Raw genomic sequence first — 24,892 nt, 5'->3', positions numbered from 1 at the left:
GCCACCTCCCTCCCCTACCTCATTGGTATGCAGGCAGCGCAGTACGAGTGAGTGAGGAGAGAGAGAGAAAGAGAGAGAGAGAGAGAGATAGAGAGGGCACTAAGACACTTGTTCCTAACAAGGTCTGAGAGCAGAGAGAAAAAGGAGAGGGAAGGAGAGATAGAGACAGACAGAGGAGGGAAAGACAGAAGAGAGAGACAGGAGAAAGAGGGGGAGAAGGGAAGAGAGAAGAAAGTGAAGAGAGAAAGGTGTAGGAGAGAGTAGAGAGAGACGAAGAGAGAGTCACAGAGAGAGAGCGACAGAGAGAGAGAGCAACAGACAGAGAGAGCGACAGAGAGAGAGAGAGAGAGAGAGAGAGAGAGAGAGAGAGAGAGAGAGGGAGAGTGAGAGAGAGGGAGGAGTCGGTCTTGTAGGGTAAAAGGATAGCAAGGAGCACAGTGAGTGAGAGCTACTGCTGGGTCTGTTGTTTGCCGGAGCTTGTCCTTCTCCTCCACACTGGCACACAGCAGAGTCCTCGCCTCCGCAGACTCCGCTACCTCGTTACCTCAGCTACCTCCTTACCTCAGTCCGCCAGCTAGCTCACCCTGCGCCTCCACTGCTGTCACGGCAACCGGGAGAGACACGGGCCACAGGGTGAACCAGACGCCGCGAGGGGCTTATCCATCCTCCGAGCACGAGAGGAAACGATCGCACAGCGTGGCGGCCACGGACGGGGGCTGACGGCGCTGTGATTCAGGCTCCCGCTCTACAACCTTACCCGGAACACACCCGACCCCCCCCAACCTACCCACCTCCCCTCTCGTTCCTCCCTATGCCCTTGTCCTCAGTGGCTTCTCTAACCTCCCTGGCCAGTATATGGATAGAAGCTCCCTGTTTCAGCTCATACAAGAGCAGGTGAGTTACGACGCCACCCAGCCAGCCTGCAGCGACGGCAGCTGGAGGAGGTTTCTATGGTTACCGGCTCTTGTCGGTCGCTTTTTTGGTTGTCTAGGAGAAGGAGGGGGACGAAGGTGTGAATGAGTGTGTGTGTTTGTAACTGAGGTTAAAGGGGCACAGACAGGTACTAAACAGGGACGTGGTGATATATATAGCGGATTTGAATTGTGAACAACAGTTGGGTTTATGTTTCCAATGGTAACCGTATGAATGTAATAGGTCCTGGTTTGTCTTTGTAAAAGGGGATTGTGAGGTTATGGTCAGCTTGCGAAGGTGTGGTCATATCACAGTGCATCTCTCCGGTTCAACAGGTCAGGGTTTACAGCAGTCTCTGATCCTTGTGTTCACTGACGAGGGCAGAGAATGCAGACATAAGGAAACACTCTCTCTGTGACAGTCCCTGACTTAAAGACATGAAGATGTTGGTCCAGATCAAACCATAACCCATCCCTGAGACTCCTGAACCTTGACTGAGAAAAGCATGCTTTCGTGTGTTTCACTGCATCTGTGAGTTCATGTCGAGCATAATGCATGTATAGTATGTATAGAGTATGTTGGTGTGTGTGTTAACATATCAATCATTCATACTTTATCTATCCATTTATTGGCTGACTGCACCCTAGCATTGCCATGACGACACCTTGGTCAGCAGAGGTCTTGGCTGATTGACAGGATAGATTGGCCAATCATTCTGTCTGTTCCAGAGGGTGGAATTGATTATTGGATGCAGGGCCTAAGGGGTCACCAATGACCCATTGGTAACACATTGATCACTTTGGAAAGCAGTAGTGTGTGTGTGTGTGTGTGTGTGTGTGTGTGTGTGTGTGTGTGTGTGTGTGTGGAGGAGGGGTGTGTGTTACATGAATGACAGGGAGAATACCTCTGGGGGTTCTGTGTGAATATCAATGTGGTGAATCAGTCTGTTGAGGTCACGGCTGTGGTTTCTAGACTGCCCACAGTACCCAGTGAAGCTCTGTGAATTCTCTATGAGCTTTTCAGTGAATGAACGTATTTTACATCAAGGGCAGGAGGACAATTTTAGATGTACCAGGCTGTCTGAGTACAGACAACCAACACACAATCCTTTTGGTATGTGGGGCTCAAAGAATGAACGGTTTCCAAGCATCCATGCTCCTTGCTGGAGTCTACCGTCTATAACTCCTAAAATGTATATTTCGGCTTCCTGTCAGTCACACTCTTAGAACAAGGTCATAGAAGATCTTTCTGTAGATGCCAACAATGTCTGAAATAGATTTCTACATTGTCCCAGATCACTTTGAAGCAGTCAGTAGACTGCTATTGGTTTATACAGCACAGACCTTCATCTGTGCCCTCCCCACCCTATGAATGGAGTGGTAGATCTCCCATTGGACCATATGCTGTAGACATGCCGCAGAACCAGCGAGAGAGGGAGGAAAAGAGCAAAGCAACACAGAGGAAGCTAACAGAGAGAGATAAAGTAGTAGAAGTAGAAGAATGGAAAAGACAGTGAGAATGAAAGAGAGAATGACATGGAGAGTAAGGAAGGGAGAGGGAGAGGGAGGGAGAGGGAGAGGGAGAGGGAGAGGGAGAGAGGGAGAGGGAGAGGGAGAGGGAGAGGGAGAGGGAGAGGGAGAGGGAGAGGGAGAGGGAGAGGGAGAGGGAGAGGGAGAGGGAGAGGGAGAGGGAGAGGGAGAGAGAGGGAGAGAGATGGAAAGAATGCTACAGTAGCTAAGAGAGCAAGTTTATTAGTCTTTGTCTGCAAGAGGTAGCAGTGCTGAGCACTGGCTATTTATGGCCCACGCAGGCATGCTGCTCACACACACACACACACACATACACACACACAGACATACACATAGACACACACATCAACACAAACACACAAGCATATGCATAAGTGCGTCCTTCAGTCTGGATGTTTTCTTTGAAACAGGGCATGGGTCAAGGTTTCCCATAATCCCCTTCTGTACTTGGCAAACACCATCGCCGGCAAGCATTTCCTGAACCTGTGTTGGATGAAAACTCCCTGCAGTGTGACATTCAACAAAACAACTCATTTTTCATGTGGTGTGTTAAAGAAGTTCGGACCGCTGACCACCACAATGACTAACTATTACTACTATTCCTGCTACTGACTACTGCACTCAACCGACAAGGTTTTTTCCCCATCACACGGCACACAGCTACCATACCTGTTCCAACCCCGTAGCTCTGCTGGTATACTCCACCTCAAACATTAGCAGAACATCAAACGGGATGTCCGTCTCCTATATCTGCCAGTTCACACTGAGCTCACACTCACACTGACTGCTCACACTGACTGAATGTCTTTAAAAACTATTTACATTTTGCACTACACTCAATTCCTGTAATATTTGTATTTTATATTGTAAATTGGCAACTTGTATTTTACTTATTGTATATTTTATTTTAATTGTATTCCACTTAGTATTGCTAGTTTATGTATCCTTAGTATAGTTAGACCACATATTTAAATTTAAGATTCCTATATGTTTACTGTATGCACCTTCCTGCTTCTGTATGCACCTCCTTCCAGTCTGTGCAAACTTTCATGGCAAATAAATCCCATTCTGATTCTGATTCACATGGGATCAGTTCAGTGCTGCTCAGCTGTTTGCATGCAGATGTTGTTATTGTTGTTGTGGTAGTGGTGGTATTGTGGTCCAGCAGCTTGCAGGGGCCACAGTTTGGTGAGGGCCACCCCCCTGGGGCCTCCTGCTCTGTCCTGGCTCATCTGGGATGCAGATGATACGCTAACACACGCTAACACATGCTAACACACGCTAACACACACGATGCTTCTGCACTCACTCATGCAGACGTACACACACTGCTGAACCATGTACGCACACAAATATGATCATACACTAAAACACACACACACACACTAGATTTACCCACATTTTATACCAAATAGCCACAGATGTATTACAGAGAACACAGTGTGCATATCAACACTCATTGTTGGCACCGTTCAGACACACAGCCCCAATACACAGACACATGCTGTCCTCTGCCCTCCAGCCTACCTGTGTGTCCTCACCTCTTTGCCGTGCAGCACATGCACACTGCACCACATCCATTTTAATGAAGGGAGTCAGGTGGCTGAGCGGTAAGGGAATAGGGCTATTAATCAGAAGGTTGCCGGTTCGATTTCTGGCCGTGCGAAATGACGTTGTGGATTTGGAAAAGACACTTCACCCTACTTGTGGGGGAATGTCCCTGTACTTACTGTAAGTCGCTCTAGATAGGAGCGTCTACTAAATGTAAATGTAATATGCACTGCATGTGGACTACAGTTCTGCCTGTGTGTTAACAGACTGCATTTTCCAACGTCTGGCCCAGAAGTGCTTTCCTGCAGGTCAGGGTCTACTCACAGACCCCCATCGTGGTGCAGTGCTTTGTGCTCTGTGAGGCCTGGTCTGGGGTTAGTCTCAGTGACTGACGATAATGGAGGTCCCAGGGTTAACGTTGTGATCATTCCCCTGCAGTCAGCATCGCCGCACCCTCCTCCTCCACCTCCTTCCTCCATATACTCTACTCCTCCCTGTGAGCTGTTTAACCCTTCCATTTATGACTACCCCCACCTTCTTGTTTTGATCCTACTCCCCCTCCTCCCCCTCCCCCCCCCCTCCTGATGGTCAAGACATCACGTCTCATCACTCTCTGATTTCCTTTTTTATTGGTGTTTACACCCCTTTCTTCTCTCATTCGTTTCTCATCTCGGTCTCTTTCCTTCCCTGCATCTGTCTCTGCGCCTCCACTCCCCCCTCCTCCCTCCCCCCCCACACATGCTCCCTCCGTCCTTACAGCATCTCCTCTCTCCCCAAAATCTTCCTCTCCCCCCTTTCCGTTCATCCATTCTCTCCTTTCTTTGTCTCCTTCCCTCTCTTTCTGAGCACCAGGCCTCGTCAAAAGGAAATGCTTAAAAAAAAAAAAAAAGCTGTGACACACTCGGGCGACCGGTAACCATGGCAACGGTGCGGCTTGTCAACGCGTCATCGCCATCCTTTCTGTGTTGGATCACTTCAATCATAGGTCCCTCTCCATTCCTTTGGCCCTCTCGTTTTTTCTCTCCCTCACTCACCCTCTCGCTCCCTCTTTCTCTCTCTTTCTCTCTCTTTCTCTCTCTCCCTCTCTCTGTCTCTCTCTCTCTCCCCCTCCCTCCCTCCCTCCCTCTCTTTCGGACAGTCATGATCCCCATCACCCTGACCAAGCAGGCTAATCCAACATAGCCCGTTTACACGGCTGTCTCATCCATAGTCTTTCTTCATTGATAATCTGGGAAGTGCTCTCCAGGACATGTGTTCACAGGAGTCTTTTTACCCATCATGTTGCGTTATAACCTTGAATAATGTTATAAGCAAACATACAAATGGATTCTTCTGTGTGTGCGTGTCTCAGTGTGTACATTGGACCCAGTGTGTGTGTGTGTGTGAGAGAGAGACTATCAGCCTCATGTCTGGTGTATCAGGAGGGCCGTGTTGACATATGGGTGCAGACAGTAATCAGCTGTCCCCTCGCCAGCCCCTGTGTTCCCCTGTGAACTCTCACTATCTGATCTAGCACCACTCACAGCCCTGGAGAGAGGTACAGAGTTACAGCCTCCTGACTGACCAAGGACCAGAGTAGTGGCTCTGGAGATGAGAGGAACTGCTGTGTGTGTGTGTGTGTGTGTGAATTTCCAATTTTGTTAGGGTTAGGTTTAGGATTCAGAATTAAATGGGTTAAGGGTTGGATTTGGGGTTAGGATTTTGTTGGGGATGAGACTGGATTCTGTGTCCCCACAAGGATAGCTGTACACAACGTGTGTGAGTGTGTGTTTGCACCCAAGCTATGTGTTCCCCATTTAATCCACAACTCATTTCAATCCTTTGTCTTTCTCTCTTTCACTCCACTCTACCCATTCCAGTTTGACTGTCCCCTCATTTCTCTCCTCCATTGTCTTCTCATTCCCTCTCTCTGCATCCTTTCTTGTGCTATTTCTCTTCCCCCCCCCCCCCCCCTCTCTCTCTCCCTCCTTATCGTCCTGGCCCTGCACTCTGCCGGTGCAATCACTGTGGCCATATCATCACCCAGTTTTTTCAGGGCCTCAGGGAGATTGGGCTGGGTTTAAACAAACCACCATGGAAACACACTGTGCGGGGATTAAATAAAAATAGATATGGTCCTCCTGTCTTTCTTCCTTTTCTGTGGTTCATATTCATACACGCATTCGCTCCAGTCGCATTTTAGGAAGCTGATTCCAGCTGCAGGCTGTAAGGCCAAGACAGCAAGGCGCTTCACGTTCAGCAAAGATTACAGCTGTGTGTGTGTGTTTGTGCGTGTGTGTGTGTGAAAGAGATGACTAAGAGGGAGAGAGATTGTCCAGATTATGGATTTGTGAGTGTATGCGTGTGTTTGTGTGTCAAGGAAAGAGAGAACAGGCAAGAAAGACTATCCGTTTTCACTGATAGTCACTGAGGACAGAATGCCCTGCGACAGCATGCCACATAGCTCAACAGTAATATATAAGAAAGATAAATACTGAATTGATAATAAAAATGAGTGAATCTAAAAACTCATTTATAAATTGACCATGTGTTGGGTAGAACGATTTTTAGTCTAAAAACGGAAACGCATCCAGACTATCTGTCATTTGGGAGCCTAATCAAAGCTTATCCTATAGTACCTGACTGGCTGGTTCTCTGCCCCAGGTTAATACATAGATAACAGGAGACTGCCAACGACTGAGGAGTAGATTAAATGGAATTAAAGTTATGCCTGTGTTCAATTAAACGGAATTAAAGCACTTCTGAAATCGGTAAAAGAGAGGAAGAAAGCAAGATCTCTGAGAAGCATACACACGCTCCTACTGCGTGTGTGAGTATGTGTGTACGTTTCATGTCTGTAATTTAATTACATTAATGAGAAAAGCACTACCGTATTAGGATGTAGAAAAAACGGTCTCTTCGAATCTCGTCATTGAGTGATTCCAGAGTGATGCAAGAGCTGAAAGACTGGTCCCCGTAGCGACAAGCCTATGTTGGTTTAGTCTCCGAGTCCTAATTAGACGACATTCGTTTTAGCCTTAGCATTAACGTACTCCCTTAGCTTTAGCCTTAGCACTAGCTTTGGCTTTAGCATCAGCAGAAGCACAGTAAAGGGAGCCAGGGAGGGAGTATTCTCCCCTTGTGGGCTCTCTCTCTCTCTCTCTCTCTCTCTCTCTGTATATATATATATATATATACAGGGCCGTACGCAGGGCCCAAAAAATACTGAGGTCATGAGTCAGAACTTCTAGGCGGGTTCGGGGGCATGCTCCCCCGGAATTTTTTTAAATTACATTATTTAAATATGGCCATTTTCTCTTATTGAGTCTTAAGGAGCAAAAACATCATCATTATGACTTTTGAATATGGGGCGGTGTGGAGCTTTTGAAATTTTGAGGTAAACATGGGGCATTCTGAGGCTTTTTGAAGGACCTTTATGGGACTCATGAAGTAAGGGCAAGTTACCACAATTATTATTATATGGCAACGACGGTACGAGCGTTCTGATTGGATAATGAGTAGTCACCCCAGCCGCGTATTGCCCTCCTCGCCGGTCAATACGGATCCGTATTGCCCTCTGACGTCAGCTTCAAAATGAGCGATATGGACAAGTCAGCTGCTGAGTTTTACTATCCAGATGATGCTGAAAAGCTTTGTCATCGAAAGTGAGGATGAAGACCAGACTCTTTGAATCACTTGTGTCGTTATTTTGTGATGAAATTAAAGCCATTTTAGCAGAACCATGTTGTCAGCTTTCTATAAAAAGTAATGAGTTGCTTGGCAACACATGAAACACACCGTGAGAAGACTTGAGAGCTAGCTACAATTAGCCTAAAGGTACCATTTATTTTCGTTTACAAAATGAAAAGAATCTAAAATTGCCATATAATAAACTACTTACTAACCTCGACCGTTCGGTCATGCCGGGAAATATCAAACTGAGGCTGGAACGTATCGACCGAGCCATAGCGAGTCAGTTTGATATTTCCCAATTGCCACTGAATTTCATTTTCAATCAATCACATCAATGACATATCAATCGCAAAATGAATGTTGATTCAACCGGTGGAAATTGATTGACAACCGGTACTGACGGAGTTAACCAAACTTTGATTTGATGTTTCCTTATCCGAGTGCTGCAATACAAATATTTCCACATGAAAATGAATCTTTCTTCTCACAGTCATCTGCCACTTAAACTTCTCTTAACCTACATGTTTAGTTTGCTGCGCTCCTCTTCCAGTGACTGTAACTAACATAGTCTATTCACTAACAGTAGCGGTATGTCTATGGCAGAGCCATAGAAAAAGATTCTGCAAATTCTTTTTCTATGGCTCTGGTCTATGGCGGTAACATCAGCGTCCGACTTGTGTTTGGTGGTTACCATAACGACAGTACGTTTTGTTGATGACGCGCAGCACGTATGTCCAAACTCTTGAGCTACTCGGCTCTTCAAGTATAAAATCACGTTACGGTTTGTGGGAGACCAAGATCATCGTCCTGCAGTCAGTTTCACGTGTACTTTATTTTGAGTTTATATACCACGATTTAAGCACAAAAAAAACTGAAATACGAAAAAAAATACCGAGGACACGACCTCGGTGTCCTCAATGGTAGTTACGGCCCTGTATATATATATATATATATATATATATATATACTATATTTACTAAATGCAGGTTGAGTTTTTCCTCAGGCACTCTCACACAAACACGATGTTTCTCTTAGGATGAACTGTGCTTTCATCTACTCTGTTTTAGGCTTCTCTGTCCTCTCCCCTCTCCTCCTCTCTCATCTCCTCTCCATTCACTGTGGAAAAAAGTTTCGAAAGGTTGAAAGAAAAATAAGTTAACAAAAAGGTTTGAAAGGTAGAATTTCCATTGTCCTCCTCTTTCACCTTGTTTTTTTCTTCGAAAGGTTGATTTTTTTTCTTCCAAAACAGTCCTCTCCTTTCACTGTGTGAAAAAAAAGTTTTGGAATGGTTGAAAGAAAAATACAAAATAAAAAGTTTAGAAAGGTAAATTAAAGTCCTCTCCTTTCAGAAAAATGTATTAAGAATGTTCTTCATTAGGACTCTACTTTAGGTACTCCATTTGACTTTGCCCTGATTTCATCTAGGCTACTCAGGGTTAGGCTTCTCTGTTCTCCTCTCATCTTTTTTCACTGTGGCAAAAAGTTTCGGTTTTTTTTGTATATATGTGGATATCAATACACAAAACTAGACAGGAGAGGAAAAAAATTGGATAGGCTGGTGCCCAATAAACATAGACTTTTAAAACACTCTCCCCACCTTCAAATTCCATCGCTCTATTAGGCCTATAACTCAGAAACCACGCACACGCGTGCACTCACACACACACACACAAATGCGGTACACACGCCATATCCTTTATGGTACCTTTTTAAACGAGCACTATTTCAGACAGCCAAACTCCGGCATTTTTATGGTCTACCCCGCTTGAATCAATTACAGGGAGCCAGTGGCATGCAGGCCTCTGCGGTCATAACCCATAAGGCTGTGGGGTTTGGAGCGAAATTGGTGATTAATAACAGCAGTGATTGGGGGCAGAAAATATGGTTTGTGATGAACTTGGACTCACGCAGTGACTTGGAAATTAGCATAAAAAATCTAAGAAGAAACGCATTTTCTTCTTTCAATAGAAATATAATAAATTCTATGTTGTTGTGTTATTTGTGTCATTTATTATTAATTTATTTTACATATTTGGTGCAGTAGACTAATAAAGGTCAGGCTGTAGCTATTTAGTTTTCTCTTTCAGGTCTAACAATACCTACTGCTTTCACACGGTTTTAAGGGAGGATTTTGTGCTCTCTCTAGTGACAGTATTGCTTAATTAATCCTGGAGCGATCGACTGGCTCTCCCGTTGGCTGGGCCTCTCCCTATTGTCCTCATCAGCCCAGTGTGTCCCTGGTGTCTGTGTGCTGGCAGAGACTCCCGGTCTGTCTGAGAGCTGGTTATACTGATGCCATCTCAAGGAGAAGGCCTTTCTTTTGCTCTGCAGGGCCGTGCTCAGGGGCGCCGTATAGGGGGGAAAAGTTAGGACGATTCTAAGGGCCCCTGACTGACAGGGGCCGCCCAAAAATAGAAAAACGAATAGAAATGATAAAAAAATATAAATATATATTTTCTTTTTCATGGAGCCCAAAATTCCGTGCTACATTGTTTCTGTGGCGTTAGCTGGAGAAAATGAATGTTAGGGGCTTGTGTGTGGAGAGAGGGAATCAATGCAGTCCTGTGGCTGAATCTAGACAGGGAGGATGTTGTCGTTGAGACTGTGAACATGAAGAAAAACCCAGTTTTTGGCGTTAAAATAAGTTGTTAATAAGTGTTGTTGTTGTTTTTCGTCAGCTGGACCCAGACAACACCGGTTTCATAGCAGTGGAGAACTTCACCAGCCTGGTGGAGCATCATGAGCTGCAACTGGAACCATCCAAGCTGGACATGCTGTTCGCCCTGGTCCACAGCAACGAGGATGGGCAGGTGTGCTATCAGGAGCTTATCGAGCTGGTGAGTGGCTGAGAGGACACACACACACACACAGTCTGCACACTGCATTAAGACACACACACACACACACACACACACATAGTCTGCACACTGCATTAAGACACACACACACACACACACACACACATAGTCTGCACACTGCATTAAGACACACACACACACACACACACATAGTCTGCACACTGCATTGAGACACACACACACACACATAGTCTGCACACTGCATTGAGACACACACACACACGAAGTCTGCACACTGCATTGAGACACAAACACACACAACCAGACTAACACACACAAGGACACAAGACATTTTTCAGGTGCACACTCTACATTGTGATTTACGCGCCACATGCCATGGAAAGCTTTCAGAAAGGTTAAAGAATTGATTGTGCTTCTCGAGCACAGAGACTGCCAGGTTGATAATGGCCACATTGACTAGAAGTCTTTATTCCTACGAAGGCAGGATCAATCCGTCCAATGAAATGTAATGGTAAACAGTCTTGCACACACACACACAAGCATAATAGACCGCTATTTTGTTGCAATCGTGCAGCATGATTTTGCCTCTGTATTTGCTGTAATTGTGTTGGAGAGAGCGGATGTGAAAGAGAGTGAGATTGAAATGGTTGGAGAGAGAATCAGAGAGAGAGAAAGCGAAGGAGAAAGAGATGGAGGCAGTAAGAGAGAGACTTGCTGTTGCTGAAGTGAAATTTGTCAATCAAGCTTGAAAAGGTAACTTCCTTCCACTCAAGTCCGGCTACACGTACTTGTCTTGTTGAGCTGTACGGTGTGTAATAAAGGAGAGAGAGAGAGAGAGAGAGTGGGATCGTGGGCAGCTAATATCTACCAGAGTAGACAGTGTTGCTCGCAGCATACGGGTGTAAGCAGCATGATTAATTCAACGCAATGCAATTCCTGGCATATTTTCACTTCCTTAAGCTGATTTCTGCTCCCTCTCCCTCCCTCTGTTCTCCTCACGGTTTGTAATGAAAGCTGTTCGATTTGGAACGCTTCCAATAGCACAGCATCAAGAATCTTGACTAACTGCCACATCCAGGCCCACATTCTTTCATTCCGTCCAACTTCAAGCCTCAACCTCTGTTTTACCCTTACATTTTCTCTTCTTCTGTTATCATCTCTCTTCCCTTGAACTCTCGTCTGATCCTGCCACCCTCACTCCATCCCGCACCAAAGCTTGTGATGTGATCCTGCCACCCTCACTCCATCCCGCACCAAAGTTTGTGATGTGATCCTGCCACCCTCACTCCATCCCGCACCAAAGCTTGTGATGTGATCCTGCCACCCTCGCTCCATCCCGCACCAAAGCTTGTGATGTGATCCTGCCACCCTCACTCCATCCCGCACCAAAGCTTGTGATGTGATCCTGCCACCCTCACTCCATCCCGCACCAAAGCTTGTGATGTGATCCTGGCCAGGTTCAGGAAGCCTCCGAGAGACAGTTTAACGTTCTCCATCAGACAGGGAGTCCGGTGGCTTAGCGGGTAGAGCATTGGGCTAGTAATCTGAAGGTTGCCAGTTCGATACCCGGCCGGTGCACATGACGTTGTGTCCTTGGGCGAGGCACTTCACCCTACTTGCCTCGGGGAGAATGTCCCTGTACTTACTGTAAGTCGCTCTGGATAAGAGCGTCTGCTAAACGCCTAAATGTAAATGTAAAATGCAAATGGTTTTCGATCAGCACTGGTAGTAGCTCACAGGGATCTGAGGTCATTCCTGAATGCCCCTCCTCACAGAGCTATTGACCCTCTGCTCTGATTGGTAAAGATTTGTCTAAAACGCATGTGCAGCACACACAAGGAGGCGCACACATACCACTGCGTGCACTTGTTCATTGTGCATAAATTAGTGATTTAAGGCTGTCTTGGAGGTAGAACAGCCTCCAGCCAGGAGAGAGTGGGTATGTACTTCACTGCATGTGCTCTTGTCTGTATGCAAATGTAGCATGACATTTTTAACCAGGTCACCACCAAGCTGAAATCCCTCTGGTCTCCCCTTCTCTCCTGCTACTCTCACGGCTCACTTTCTTATTTCTCTTTTCTTCTCTCGACTCTTCTGTTTCCTGTTGTCTTGTTCTTTTTCTAAGTCTTTCCCCCCTTGCTCCCCTTGCCCCCCTCCTTCCTCACCACAGACTCCTCTCTGATCAGTCCTCCTGTCTGCCATCTCTCCTTCCACAGACTCCTCTCTGATCAGTCCTCCTGTCTGCCATTTCTCCTTCCATAGCCTTTCTCTCCTCCCCCTCCTCTCTCTTCCCTGCCCCCTTTACCTCCTCCCCCCCCATCTCTGTCAGGGATGCACCGGTGGTACCAGTGTGAGATGAATGACAGTGGTATTTCTTGTTTTGGAGTTTGAAAGTGCTGCCATTATAATGTCTCTGGTGTGTACAGACTGGCATCTGGCCCGAGTTAAGATCTGGCCTGAGAGATGGAGTACCATAGTCTGGGGAGATGGATGAGAGTGTTGGACAGTATGTTGAACAGATTGTTTTGGTTTGCAAGTCATTGTGTGGGTGTGTAGTATATGCTCATACAAGTGTACTTTACCCACGTCCAAACACGGTGCATACTGTCAAGTGTTTGTTTTTGCAGTCCTAAATCCCTTTCAGCCCTCAGGACATTTCCACCTCAGACTCATCCGTGTGTTGAACAGAGCCGTTAAACATCTTCAGTTGTTGTTCTTCGGGCTCTGAGAGACAACTGCATCTCCCAGCCTGAGTGGGTGTAAATGTGCTTGTGTCGAGCTGTTAGCCTACAGGTTGCACGCTGCCTGGACGTGTGTGTGTGTGTGTGTATGAGTGTGTAAATGTGTTTGACAAGCAGTAGGTTGTTCACGGCAGCTGATCAGAGCCAGGGAGCTCAAGTCAGCCACCCCAAGGGCTGAGCGTGGAAGACAGACCCCAAACCTCCCAGAGGGAGCACTGGACTCTGACAGACCCGCACCCACTCACACACACACACACACACGCAAGAATGCACACACATGCACGCACACACACACACACACATACATGTCAGCATACAGATTTGTATGTATTTACACACACACACTTGCACGGATGCATGCACACGCGACACGTTTCTTATCTGTGAATTTGACTGAGAGCTTCTAGTTGTCAGAGTTCACGAGTGGTAGTATTCACAGCTTCAGGGAGGAGCGTGACAGCAGGGATGAGAGTGGCAGCAGGGAAAACGAGGCCATGCAGACACCCAGGGAACTGGTGTGCACACCGTGTGAAAATTACGCATATCGATTTATTTTTAGATAGCATGTAGATGCTATTGTGTCCACCTGCGTAAAGGAAGAACTGTGTCATTATTTCTTACCTGCCGGTGGTAATCTGGGTGATGAAACCATCGGAGCTAATCCAACATGGCAGCTGTAGATCACTTCCAAACAAGGGACCCTTGGTTTTCTCTTTACAACTCACAATCCTTCCATCAAACTTTTTTTTTTACCTCTCTTTTATGGATTTCCAAGTCAATAGTTGATGAAATAGGGTGAAATCCTGCTCTAGAGTCCTTGTTTGCCCCGGTCTGGTGTAAATCCATGTGAAGAGAACCAGTGTGTGATGAGGACTGGGGCCAGAAGCCCAGAGGAGTGTCTGGCTGCGGCCTGGAGCCGAAAGGAGCTGCTGATGGAGGGTTTAGTGTCCAGGACTGAGACAGCTTCTGTGGGACATTTAGTGGCTTCAGTGCAGGTGTATTGAATAAGTCCTACTTGGACATTCTGCTAGTGTTTAGTGACTGTGGTGGACGTCTCCAAGGAGATGCTAATACACACACACACTCTCCCTCACACAAACACAAACACACACACACGCTCCCTCACACAAATACAAACACACACATAAAATGCCAACAAAAGCACATACTGAAGAAATGTGTCTAACTGCAAACACACACACACACACCAGGGCACAAACAGCACACACAAACACAAATACAGATACAACAAATCAAGGCAGGCAGCATTTCTCTTAGATGAGTTGTAGGCTCAAAGTGCTGCACTTTGCTCAAAGTGTCCTAGAGTGAAGGTTTTGCCAGTTGAGCTTGTGATGATTTAAGCATGAAGGAGGCTGTGGCTATGGCCTTGGGATAGAGGTAGACTCTCTTTTTAAAAAGGAATTGGGCAGCAAAGACCCGGAGTAACTGGGTCAGTGAAAATGAAAGATGCACAGTACTGAGATTCATAGTGTGTATGATTGTAGGTATGTCTCTCCCTCTTCCTCCTCTTATTTATGCCTCTCTCCATCTGTATGTTTGCGCACCTCAGTGCCTTAATGATACTAAATGACAAATGGTGTGTGCATTCTTGAGATGACTGTGCCCATGATGATTTGAGGGGCAATCTTCAGACTGGTTGTAAATAATTGAATGGCATTAATTCAATGATTTATTGGCATTAATTAATCACAACATCGTTTAACAGAGGTCCTTTCTGAATACATGCCTGGAGGTGTGTGTGTGTGCGCGCGCGTGCATTGTGCTTGTACACCATTGTTCAAAAAAGATCATAAAGTCAGTTGATAGAACAAAGTAGTTGTTCATCGGGTTAGCATCAAGTCAATTATGCACAGTCCACCTTGAAAACGTCCATTAATGGCTTGTTTATCCAGCACAACTTTGTTATTATTAATTCACACTATTGAGTCGTACAGTATTGACCATGAGCAGGCACTAATTAAGCCATCTCAGACTGGGACTGAGTGTTCTAAGACCACACACTGCTTTCATGGGAGAGAGTGTGAGCACTCGCTGTTTGGAACCCACACACACAGAGACACACACACAGACACACCCGCACACACACAGAGACACACACACACACACAGACATAGAGAGAGAGACACACACACACACAGAGACACACAGAGACACAAGCACAGCTGTCAATTAGGTCCGTTCACGTTCCCCTCCAGGCTAAGTCTATCTTTAGATCCCTCCTTACTCTTACCCTGACTATCAATGATTCCCTGGCAGACGTGTTCCTGCTCGGGGACTTGTATTACCGTTGCTGTTATTGCATGCCAAAGGAGGCCCAGATCTGGGGCTGAGATAGGATGTGATGTCAGCAGGCTCTGGGTCTACCCCACCACGCTGGGCTCCCATGTCTGGGTGTCTGCTGTACGCTCCTTATTGTCTACCTTCCCCTCGCCGTCGTATTACCACTTCAAAGGCCGCTTAATGCTCACTTAGAAGCACAGGTCGGAACAGGCGAAGCGGAATGACAAGTGTGTCTAACGGCGTCTCCAGGGAGCGCTCACGAGCCCAACTCTCAGAGAGGGAGAGGGAGAGGGTGAGGGAGAATGCAGCGTTGCTAAAGAGGAGAGGCAGCAGGTGTTTCTCACAGCAAACAGAGATAAAACGGGCAGAAACCCCCAGTCATCGTTTAGAGAAGAAAGGTGACCGTGGAGAAGAAAAAGGAAAACACATTTGTGTTTACAGCTGTTCTCCGCCCCCTTATTCACCTCATCCTTACTTCCCTCACTTCCGCTTGTGAGCACACAGTGCGGTAGATACACAGTGTGTATTCTCTTTCTCTCTCGCTCAATGTGTTTCGCTCTCCTCTCTCCTCCATCTGGTTTTCATTCCTAACTTAGGGTATGTGTCCTCTCGTTTGATAAAGACAGGATGGGGCCCTGACAGGAGTGTCTGCCCATTAGCAACACACTCGGATCGTCTAGGTGAGAGCACACACGTGGGATCCCATTCTTCCTCTATAATACCTGCCCTGTTCTCTAAAGTCCTCCCTCGACGCACTCAGCCTCCACGCTCAGCTACAAGGGCAGGCTCATTGCATTTCCCGGGTCTGATCTCCTTGAAGCTAAAATATGCAGCGGACCAAAACCCCCGACAGGGCAGCAAGCCTCCTCTGCGTCACTCGGGTTATTACCGTGCCACAGCCACGTACCTTACATTGTTCAGCCCCGCAGCTTCCTAATAACCTAATAGCCGACTCTGTGTCTCTCAGCATCGCAAACCTCCCGACCAACATAACAGCTTTGCTCTTGTTCTGTTCATCCTAAAGATCTATTTGTCTTTTTTTATGACTCTTTTATTTCTTCACATAAAATGTACGTCCTCCACGGCGGACCCATGTGCTCGGCCGTTTGTCTGGTCTCATTTATTCATTCGTCATCAGCGGTGTTTATTTCATTTAGCATATGTAAATTTTGCGTCGGTGAATTATTTCATTATCAATCTCCCCCAAGCCATGAGGCTGCACATAGCTGAGCCTAATGAGTTGTGGTTGCTCTGTTTCAGCTGCTGGGTCCCGAGGGACAGGATGGGTCTGCAGCGCAGCTGCACCACGGGCCGCCATATTGCATCTGTCTGTTGGCGTAGAATAATTTATTTGAGCTCTTTGATTACCTCATGTTTGCAGTGTCTTGTGTCGTATTCCATAGCCGTCAGTTGAGTTCCTGGCAGGTTAACTGATCGTGGACAGGTTTTCGTTAATTAGAAATGTATTAAGATTCAAAGTTAACTCGATAGGCAACAGGATTAAAATATGTTCAGGCTATAGCCTAAATTTGGGACATTTCTTCTTATTGTTTAATCATTTCTGGAAATGTCTTTGTTTAATATTTTATATTTGTATTATTGATAGAAGATAAAGATAGGCTATGGATAGCAGGGGCGGTCTACACGGGGGCCTACAGGGGCCAGTACCCCTGGAAAAATGTTTTTAAACATTTTTTTAAACATTTTTTACACATTTTACTTCTTCTAGTAGTCATCATGAAACGAGGAAGGGACTTTGCAGCCTTTTTTGCCCCAGTTTGAGAAACATATCAAGGTATTGAGAGAGCTGGAAGAGGGAAAGTCAGAGCCTGAGTCAAGCAAAATTTAATTATTTTATGTTAAAATATCATTTGTTTCCGTTTTTGAATGTGCCCCTCTGATTAAACACTGGCCCCCTTCAGTAAAATTAGTCTAGAACTGCCACTGATGGATAGCGTGATGTAATATCTATCTTATGAATTCCGCTTAGTCAAACACTACAGCTACACTAGTGTAGCTTCTGGGCTAATTCCTTAGCTGTCTGTATTGGTGGCACCTGAGCTCTTCCCCCCTGGGCGGTTCATTAAAAGAAAACATGGCGCTCGTTTCATGAAGGGAGTTGTGTCATGCTAGCCTACAGCTGTGCTGATATACTGCTCACTAAGCAAATCTGGAGTGTGTATGATAATAGGAACCTGTCACCCATCTCTCCCCTGAACACCCGGGTGCTTCCCTTGAAGGCAAAATCACGTTTCCCTCCAACTTGAATAGAAGAACCATGTGTTCCTGTCAAAACTGTGCTGAAATAATCCTGTCTCCTTTTAGCACCGAGCACTTCAAGGGTGCTGGTTTGCCTCTGTGTCTTTTCCTCTTCTCTTACGGAAGCCTGGAAAATTGAGATTCTCTTTGTTTTGGAGAGAGCAGTCGGCGGTTTTTAAAGACTTTGTTACAGCCTGTGACATTTCGTAGGTTCAGGTGTGGTCTAGTTCATTTAAAACTGTGCTTTAGAAGACGGGAACACGCCTGAATCAAGGGTTCTACTCTCACAAAGCTTGGTTTTATCATTTAAAATAGACATTCACAACCATGACAGCCGATGACAGCGATTTGTTTGGAAATGTTTCAAATCCTGTGTCTCTCGCTCCATCTCTCCCTCCGCAGATGAGCAGCAAGCGCTCCAGCAGTTTCCGACGGGCCATCGCCAACGGCCGCCGCACGCTGCAACGAGAGATCCTATTGGACGAGACGGGCCTGGGCGTGTACAAGCGCTTTGTGCGCTACGTGGCCTATGAGATCCTGCCGTGTGAGACGGACCGACGCTGGTACTTCCACCAGAACCGCCTGTGCCCACCGCCCATCTTCATGGCCATCATCACCATCATCCAGGTAGGAGGGAACACCACTTACCCACTCAGGACTGGCAGGGTTTCAACAGGCTTCCTGAGTGCTTCTGGGGCCCTGTAAGAGCCCTGGTATCTCAAGTCTGTGGGTGACACAATAACAACCTTAGCTCCAACTGTGGGCAAACTGGTTGAGAACCAGTAAAATAGCCATACATATCAGAATCAGAAAGGGTTTTAATCGCCATGAAAGTTTGCACAGACTAGGAATTTACTTTGGCTGGAAGGTGCATACATTAAACATATAGGAATCTTAAAACTAAAACTTAAATGCGTGGTCTAACTAAACTAAAGGTACATATATAAACCGTTTTTGATTCGGATTCCGATATATAAACAAGGCTTCAGTGTCTAGCCTGGAGCATCCGTTTGCTTAAATTCCATTCAGTTCCTGATTAAGAACAAGAAATCCAGGTCACTGAGCTCTCCGGCCAACTAAACGGCATTAATTGGCCAATTACACAGTAAAAGGAGAAAGTGGGCAGTGCTGCGGTCCTGCAGGACTGGAGCTGGGAGAGAGTGGACTGCAGCTCTGCCCCCGATGCAAGACTGGAGCTGGGAGAGAGTGGGCTGCAGCTCTAGCCCCCGCTGCTGCTCCCCCCCCGCTGCTCCCCCCCCCCCCCATCTCACGAGTGCTTTGGTATTCAGGAGAAAAGCCAAGTACCCTAAGTGCTCTTAAAGACTCGGGTGAAACGGTCTGTAATGACAACAGAGCATACGATGATGACTGTCAGCTATCGTCGAGGTTCGAGGTGATGATGATGATTCATTGGGATATGAACCCGCCTAATGTCGAAGCGTGTGTGTGTGTGTGTGTGTGTGTCGTTCTGAATGGTAGCTGACTGGCTGTGCCGATAAAAGAGAGTCTTACTATGACATATGAGAGAAGAGGGAGGAAGGAGGAGGGAGAAACATCTCACAACATTTGTAAACTGAAGAACAGTTTGTTTCTTGGCAGAGACAATTTCTCGGCTTTCATGATAGCCATCCACATAATTGGAGGTTATGATGATTGTGTCAGAGCGAAAAGACGTGGGTGGGAATTGAGTATCATCTGTCTCTTTCAAACACTCCTGCACCCTGCCTTTGGAGTTTCACCTCCTTCTCTCTCTCTCTCTCTCTCTCTCTCTCTCTCTCTCTCTCTCTCTCTCTCTCTCTCTCTCTCTCTGTCTGTCTCTCACACTCTACCTCTCTCTCTCTCTCTCTCTCTCTCTCTCTCTCTCTCTCTCTCTCTCTCTGTCTGTCTCTCACACTCTACCTCTACCTCTCTCTCTCTCTCTCTCTCTCTCTCTCTCTCTCTCTCTCTCTCTCTCTCTCTCTCACACTCTACCTCTCTCTCTCTCTTACACTCTACCTCTACCTCTCTCTATCTCCCTCCCTCCCTCTCTCTCTCCAGATCATCGTGTTCATGTGCTACGGGATAATGCTGAACAAGTGGGTCCTGCAGACCTACCAGCCAGACTTCATGAAGAGCCCCCTGGTGTACCACCCTGGCCACCGTGCCCAGGTCTGGCGCTTCTTCAGCTACATGTTCATGCACGTGGGGTGAGAGACGCGCTGCTTCATCCTTTTCTGTGTGAGTCAGCTGACATGCTAGGGATCGCTTCAACATTGGACTGCAGATTATGAGGTTGCAAGTTAAACTCCCCCGCTAAAGGCCATGTAAGACCTATATAGTATATACGCACTAAAGGGCTGTGGCACACAGGCTGCGATGCAATGTTGTTACAGTTTTTGCAGATGCCACGGGTTGGACAGACAAACGCATCTTTTTTCCCCCTTCGCCACACCACACACACCACATACATACCGTACACACCACACACACCACACACACCACACACACACCACACACACCCCAATATATTAAGCTGTGTGACACCACACCACAGCAATTGATCTGCTGTCGACGGCTAATGGCATGTGTTAGATTGATGGCTGCCTGTAGACCCCTACTGTAGACCCCTACTGTAGACCCCTACTGTAGACCCCTACTGTAGACCCCTACTGTAGACCCCTACTGTAGACCGATGAACAGAGTAGCAGTGATGACTTTGATGGAATCATTCCACATTATTCATTGTCATTCAATCCCAGTGCCCGCCTCTCTCTCTCCACCCTTTCCTCCCCCCCCTTTGCCCTGCCCTGTTCCCCTCTGTCCTGCCCCTCTATCCTCTGCCCCCCTTTCCTCCAGGCTGGAGCAGCTGGGCTTCAACGCTCTGCTCCAGCTGATGATCGGTGTTCCCCTGGAGATGGTTCATGGCATCCTGAGGATCAGCCTGCTCTACATGGCCGGGGTGCTGGCCGGTGAGTGACACACAGCCGGCTCTGTCCTGCAGTTCATGTGTACTGTGCTGTGTCTTAAATTTCCTTTGGGATTCAGTTAATTGAACAGAATTATACTGCGCTGCACTGTCGTAGCAGCAGTTCTGAGGGGTGTTTGTACTTTGTGCTAGTTGTTTATTTCATTAGTCATTCATTAGGTTAGTTAAAGTTCTGCGTCGTGTCAGCAGTTTTGTTTAGCAGTGTTCTGGTCCAGTGATTTGCTACTGAAATACGCGTGCAGCGTATGGGAGGGGGGGGGGGGGTTGGAGGCTGTTGGAGCTGGGAGGGGGGGGGGGGTTGTGAGGCTGTTGGAGTTGGGAGGGGGGTTGTGAGGCTGTTGGAGTTGGGAGGGGGGTTGTGAGGCTGTTGGAGGCCAAGCCTCGTGTCGAAGAGCAGCAACAGAAATGCTTGTACCTCCTCTTTTCAACTCTGCTTTGCAGGCTATTGGTGGTGATGTCGTTCATCACTGGGTGACTGTTATTAGATTGCTGTCACAGGCACAGTCGGTAATTCACATTGAGTGATCAATTCCTTTAAATTCGCTAACTTGATTTTCCTAGTTTTTCCATCAAAATCACAATCCAGTCAATATGTAAGTCTCTCCCAGTAACTTTTCAGCATTTCTTGTCTTCTCCTCTTCTTCTCCTAAGCTGGGTTAAACTCCTTACCACAAATTCCTCTTACTTTTTCTCACTCACTGAAGCGCACACACACACACAAATGCACACACACTGACACATACACACATTTTGTTTCTGCTCATGAATTATTGTAGCTTTGATTTATTTTTTACGATGATGACAGACTGAGAGGAGGAACGAGAGAGAGAGAGAGAGAGAGCGAGAGAGAGCGAGAGAGAGGGAGATATAGAGAGTGAGAAAGAAAGATGGAAAGTGGAGTATTTCCAGCTTCCTCTCCTGGGTATTAACCTAAGCGCAGTTGAGATGCTGGGATTTGTAATGCAGCCTTAAACCCAACGAGGCGGGGGTCAGAGGCAGGGGGTCGACGAGGCGGGGGTCAGAGGCAGGGGGTCGACAAGGCGGAGGATGTGTTTGAAGCAGGCGTGGGGCGCACGCCTGGGGGTCCACAACGCTCTGCAGGGGGTCAAACTCACAGGTGCTCCTCTCGTTTGGCTCTGGCTAATTATGTGGAGACCGCAAATGGACAGCGAAGGAGCTGGATAACTGGGGGGGTTTAACTTCCATGTGAGAGGTCGACGGGGTCACGCAGCCTGGCTTCAGACTCCAGGGGAGGGGGATGAAGACTCCTCCTGCCTCGGGCACGCGTGTTTTGGCATGAAAGTAAAGACGGGCATCAAACGGAGGGGGAGACGGGAGTGAATGTGAGCCAATGGAGGGGGAGACGGGAGTGAATGTGAGCCAATGGAGGGGGAGACGGCAGTGAATGTGAGCCAATGGGATCTCTGCCTCTGGCCGCTGTTGTCTCTGTGCAGCTGAATTTCGACTCTTTTCATGCCAGTTGCGATACAGCAAAGTTGAAAGGTCTAGCGTCGTTTTAATTAATCGTGTGTGTTTTCGAATGTTCATTTCAACCCCTTTCATAACTTTTTTTTACATACTGTTGGTTTCTGGATGATATTAATAATCACATCATTTTTTTCAGTGCTTTTTTCTGTTTTGGAATTTTAGTGCGTGTGTGTGGTTGTGTGTGTGTGTGTGGTTGTGTGTGTGTGTGGTTGTGCCTTCTCCAAGTTCCTCCGAACGTCAGTGAGATTAAACCTTGTGACTTTCTCTGCTTGGATTCATTTCAGTTCCCAGAACGCTCCCCTCTGTCAACGTCTGATGTTTGTGGATGATTTTGTGGATTGTGGATGAAATTGCCCAGGGGTCCAGATTACTGAAAATAATAACTTTTATTTTTTCTTCAGTCTATTTCTCATGTTTATATTCATGTTCTGTACCGTCTTGCATATGAGTTAAATCATATCAGGATTTGTTTGTTGTTCTTGTAAAGCAGCAGAGCTGCCAAGGCTTAGTCGTGCTCTGTGGTTACATTCACAGATACCTGCTGTGTGTGTGTGTGTGTAAGAGTGTGTGCGTCCGTGTGGGTGTGTATGCCTATATATGTGTATGATTATTGTGTATGCGCATGTACGTATACAAATCTTTATGGAATTTAGTTCAATTCAATTGAAACGTTTGCTTTTGATTCATTCGTCTTCCTCTGCATCTCTGGATGCAACCTTCATGGCCCTGGTCACTGAGAAGGCCTCTCCTCCACATCCCCCTGCCCCTCCAGGGTCACGCTCAGGAAAACAAGATACTTTACATGCATTTCACTGCCAAGAGGAAGAATATGATGGTTCACTGACTGGACCTTGGATATCAGGTGCATTTATTTCCTGGGAATGTGAGGATTACACTCCTGCTGTCGACGGAACAGCTCCTTCACATCCAGTCACTGCATATTGGTCCGCCATTAGCAACTTTATACTGTAGCCTCTGCGCATTCTCGGAGATCTGATTGCTTAATTAAAAGCAGTGGACCTTGGCTTATGAACCTATAGCGAGAAACTAATTAAACCTTGATGTTATTTTCTGGAAACATGACGGCCATTCTGTCCAACTTAAAGGCTCGGAAGGCTGCTTTAATTTGGGGAAAATCCATAGCTCACCAATCAATACATCCACTTGAACAATAAATAGAAATATGGTCTCCCTTCGAGGCTGCTTCTTCATGGTAGTAATGACTCGGTCCATCACTGAGGCCCCTTTTAATGGGTTTGATTCTGTAACATTCTTCCAGGCATCCAGACAACAATGTGATAAAAACAAGGGGAAAGCCTGAAAGAATTATTACTATCTAAGAAGCCATTGATTTTCAATTTCTATGAAGGGCAATGCTTTAGAAAAAAAAAAACGTATACTCGTTGCAAGATAGAACCTGCGCCACTGTTCGAATCGCAGTTCTGAAGTCTATCTCCAACTCCCAGAATGCTTAGCCGTGTCGCACCTTGTTTGTGTGATTGTCTTTGAGGGCTGCAGAGTGGGTCTGGTCTGGGACTTCCTGTCGAGGCTGAAGGGAAACCCAGGCCCAGCGGAGCAGCACACTCCCTCTCCTCTGCAGCTGCTGCTCCGCCAGGGAAGACAGCCAAGCCCTGGGAAACTACTGAGACAATCAAGACCTGGGAAACTACTGAGACAGCCAAGCCCTGGGAAACTACTGAGACAATCAAGACCTGGGAAACTACTGAGACAATCAAGACCTGGGAAACTACTGAGACAATCAAGACCTGGGCAGGAAGAGTGGAGAGGGAGAGAAAGGAGGGGGAGAGAGGGAGAGGGAGAGGGAGAGGGAGAGGGAGAGGGAGAGGGAGGGGGAGAGAAGGGAGAGAGAGGGAGAGAGAGGGAGGGAGGGGGAGGGGAGGGGAGGGGAGGGGAGGGGAGGGGAGGGGAGGGGAGGGGAGGGGAGGGGAGGGGAGGGGGGGAGGGGAGGGGAGGGGGGGAGGGGGAGGGGGAGGGGGAGAGAAGGGAGAGAGAGGCATGGAGAGATAGATGGTGAGTGATGGAGGGTGAGGGGAGATGGTGGAGAGCCATAGGAATAGAACAGGAGAGAGCAGTAGCATTGAACCGAAGGCTTGATAAATCACCCCGAGTGCCAGGGATGGCTGTGACTCCAGGCTGTGACTCACACTCCAGCCCTGACTCCCTCCCTGTGACTCCAGGCTGTGACTCACACTCCAGCCCTGACTCCCTCCCTGTGACTCCAGGCTGTGACTCACAGTCCAGCCCTGACTCCCTCCCTGTGACTCCTGCTATATGAATATGGAACAAGCACAGTGGTTTTATTGGCCCACGGTGAATTAGTAAGTGGATTCCATGGCTGTCATCTTGGCGTCAGTTCTGCCCCACGGAATAACAACTAGACTTCTTGCTCTTTCGGTTCTTTCCGCTGCGCTTGTTTGTTTCTGACGGTGCTTGGCTACCTCTCTCCTTACGCCCGGTAACCCCAGGCCCCGGAGACAGGTTTCTGTGGTATGTTCCTCTAGCATTAGTTCCTGATATTGTAAAGTAGCCTCTGTGTGGTTTACGGAGTCTGGCCCGGTGGCCCTGTAAACTCCTCCTCAGAAGTCCCCTGGTGCCGGGGAGAAGGGAGGGGGCGGGGTGACCTTGGTGTGATTA

The 24,892-nt window shown here is 47.2% G+C and overlaps 1 protein-coding gene across 1 annotated transcript in view; it reads left to right on the top strand.

Annotated features, from left to right (window-relative positions):
* The first annotated feature begins 377 nt into the window (after positions 1-377).
* The window catches only part of rhbdl1 (rhomboid, veinlet-like 1 (Drosophila)), a 39,700-nt gene continuing 15,185 nt past the window's right edge, over positions 378-24,892 (top strand). Inside the window, exons 1-5 of the mRNA XM_047031744.1 lie at positions 378-894; positions 10,343-10,501; positions 18,187-18,411; positions 19,822-19,970; positions 20,620-20,732. Of these exons, the coding sequence (XP_046887700.1) occupies positions 856-894; positions 10,343-10,501; positions 18,187-18,411; positions 19,822-19,970; positions 20,620-20,732 (685 nt within the window). The 5' untranslated portion in view covers positions 378-855. The remainder of the gene's footprint in view (positions 895-10,342; positions 10,502-18,186; positions 18,412-19,821; positions 19,971-20,619; positions 20,733-24,892) is intronic.

This window comes from Hypomesus transpacificus, chromosome 13 (assembly GCF_021917145.1).
Source record: "Hypomesus transpacificus isolate Combined female chromosome 13, fHypTra1, whole genome shotgun sequence".
NCBI classification, from domain to species: Eukaryota; Metazoa; Chordata; class Actinopteri; order Osmeriformes; family Osmeridae; genus Hypomesus; species Hypomesus transpacificus.
Note: the sequence above shows the minus strand (reverse complement) of the source record. Positions and strands in the feature narration are given on the sequence as shown.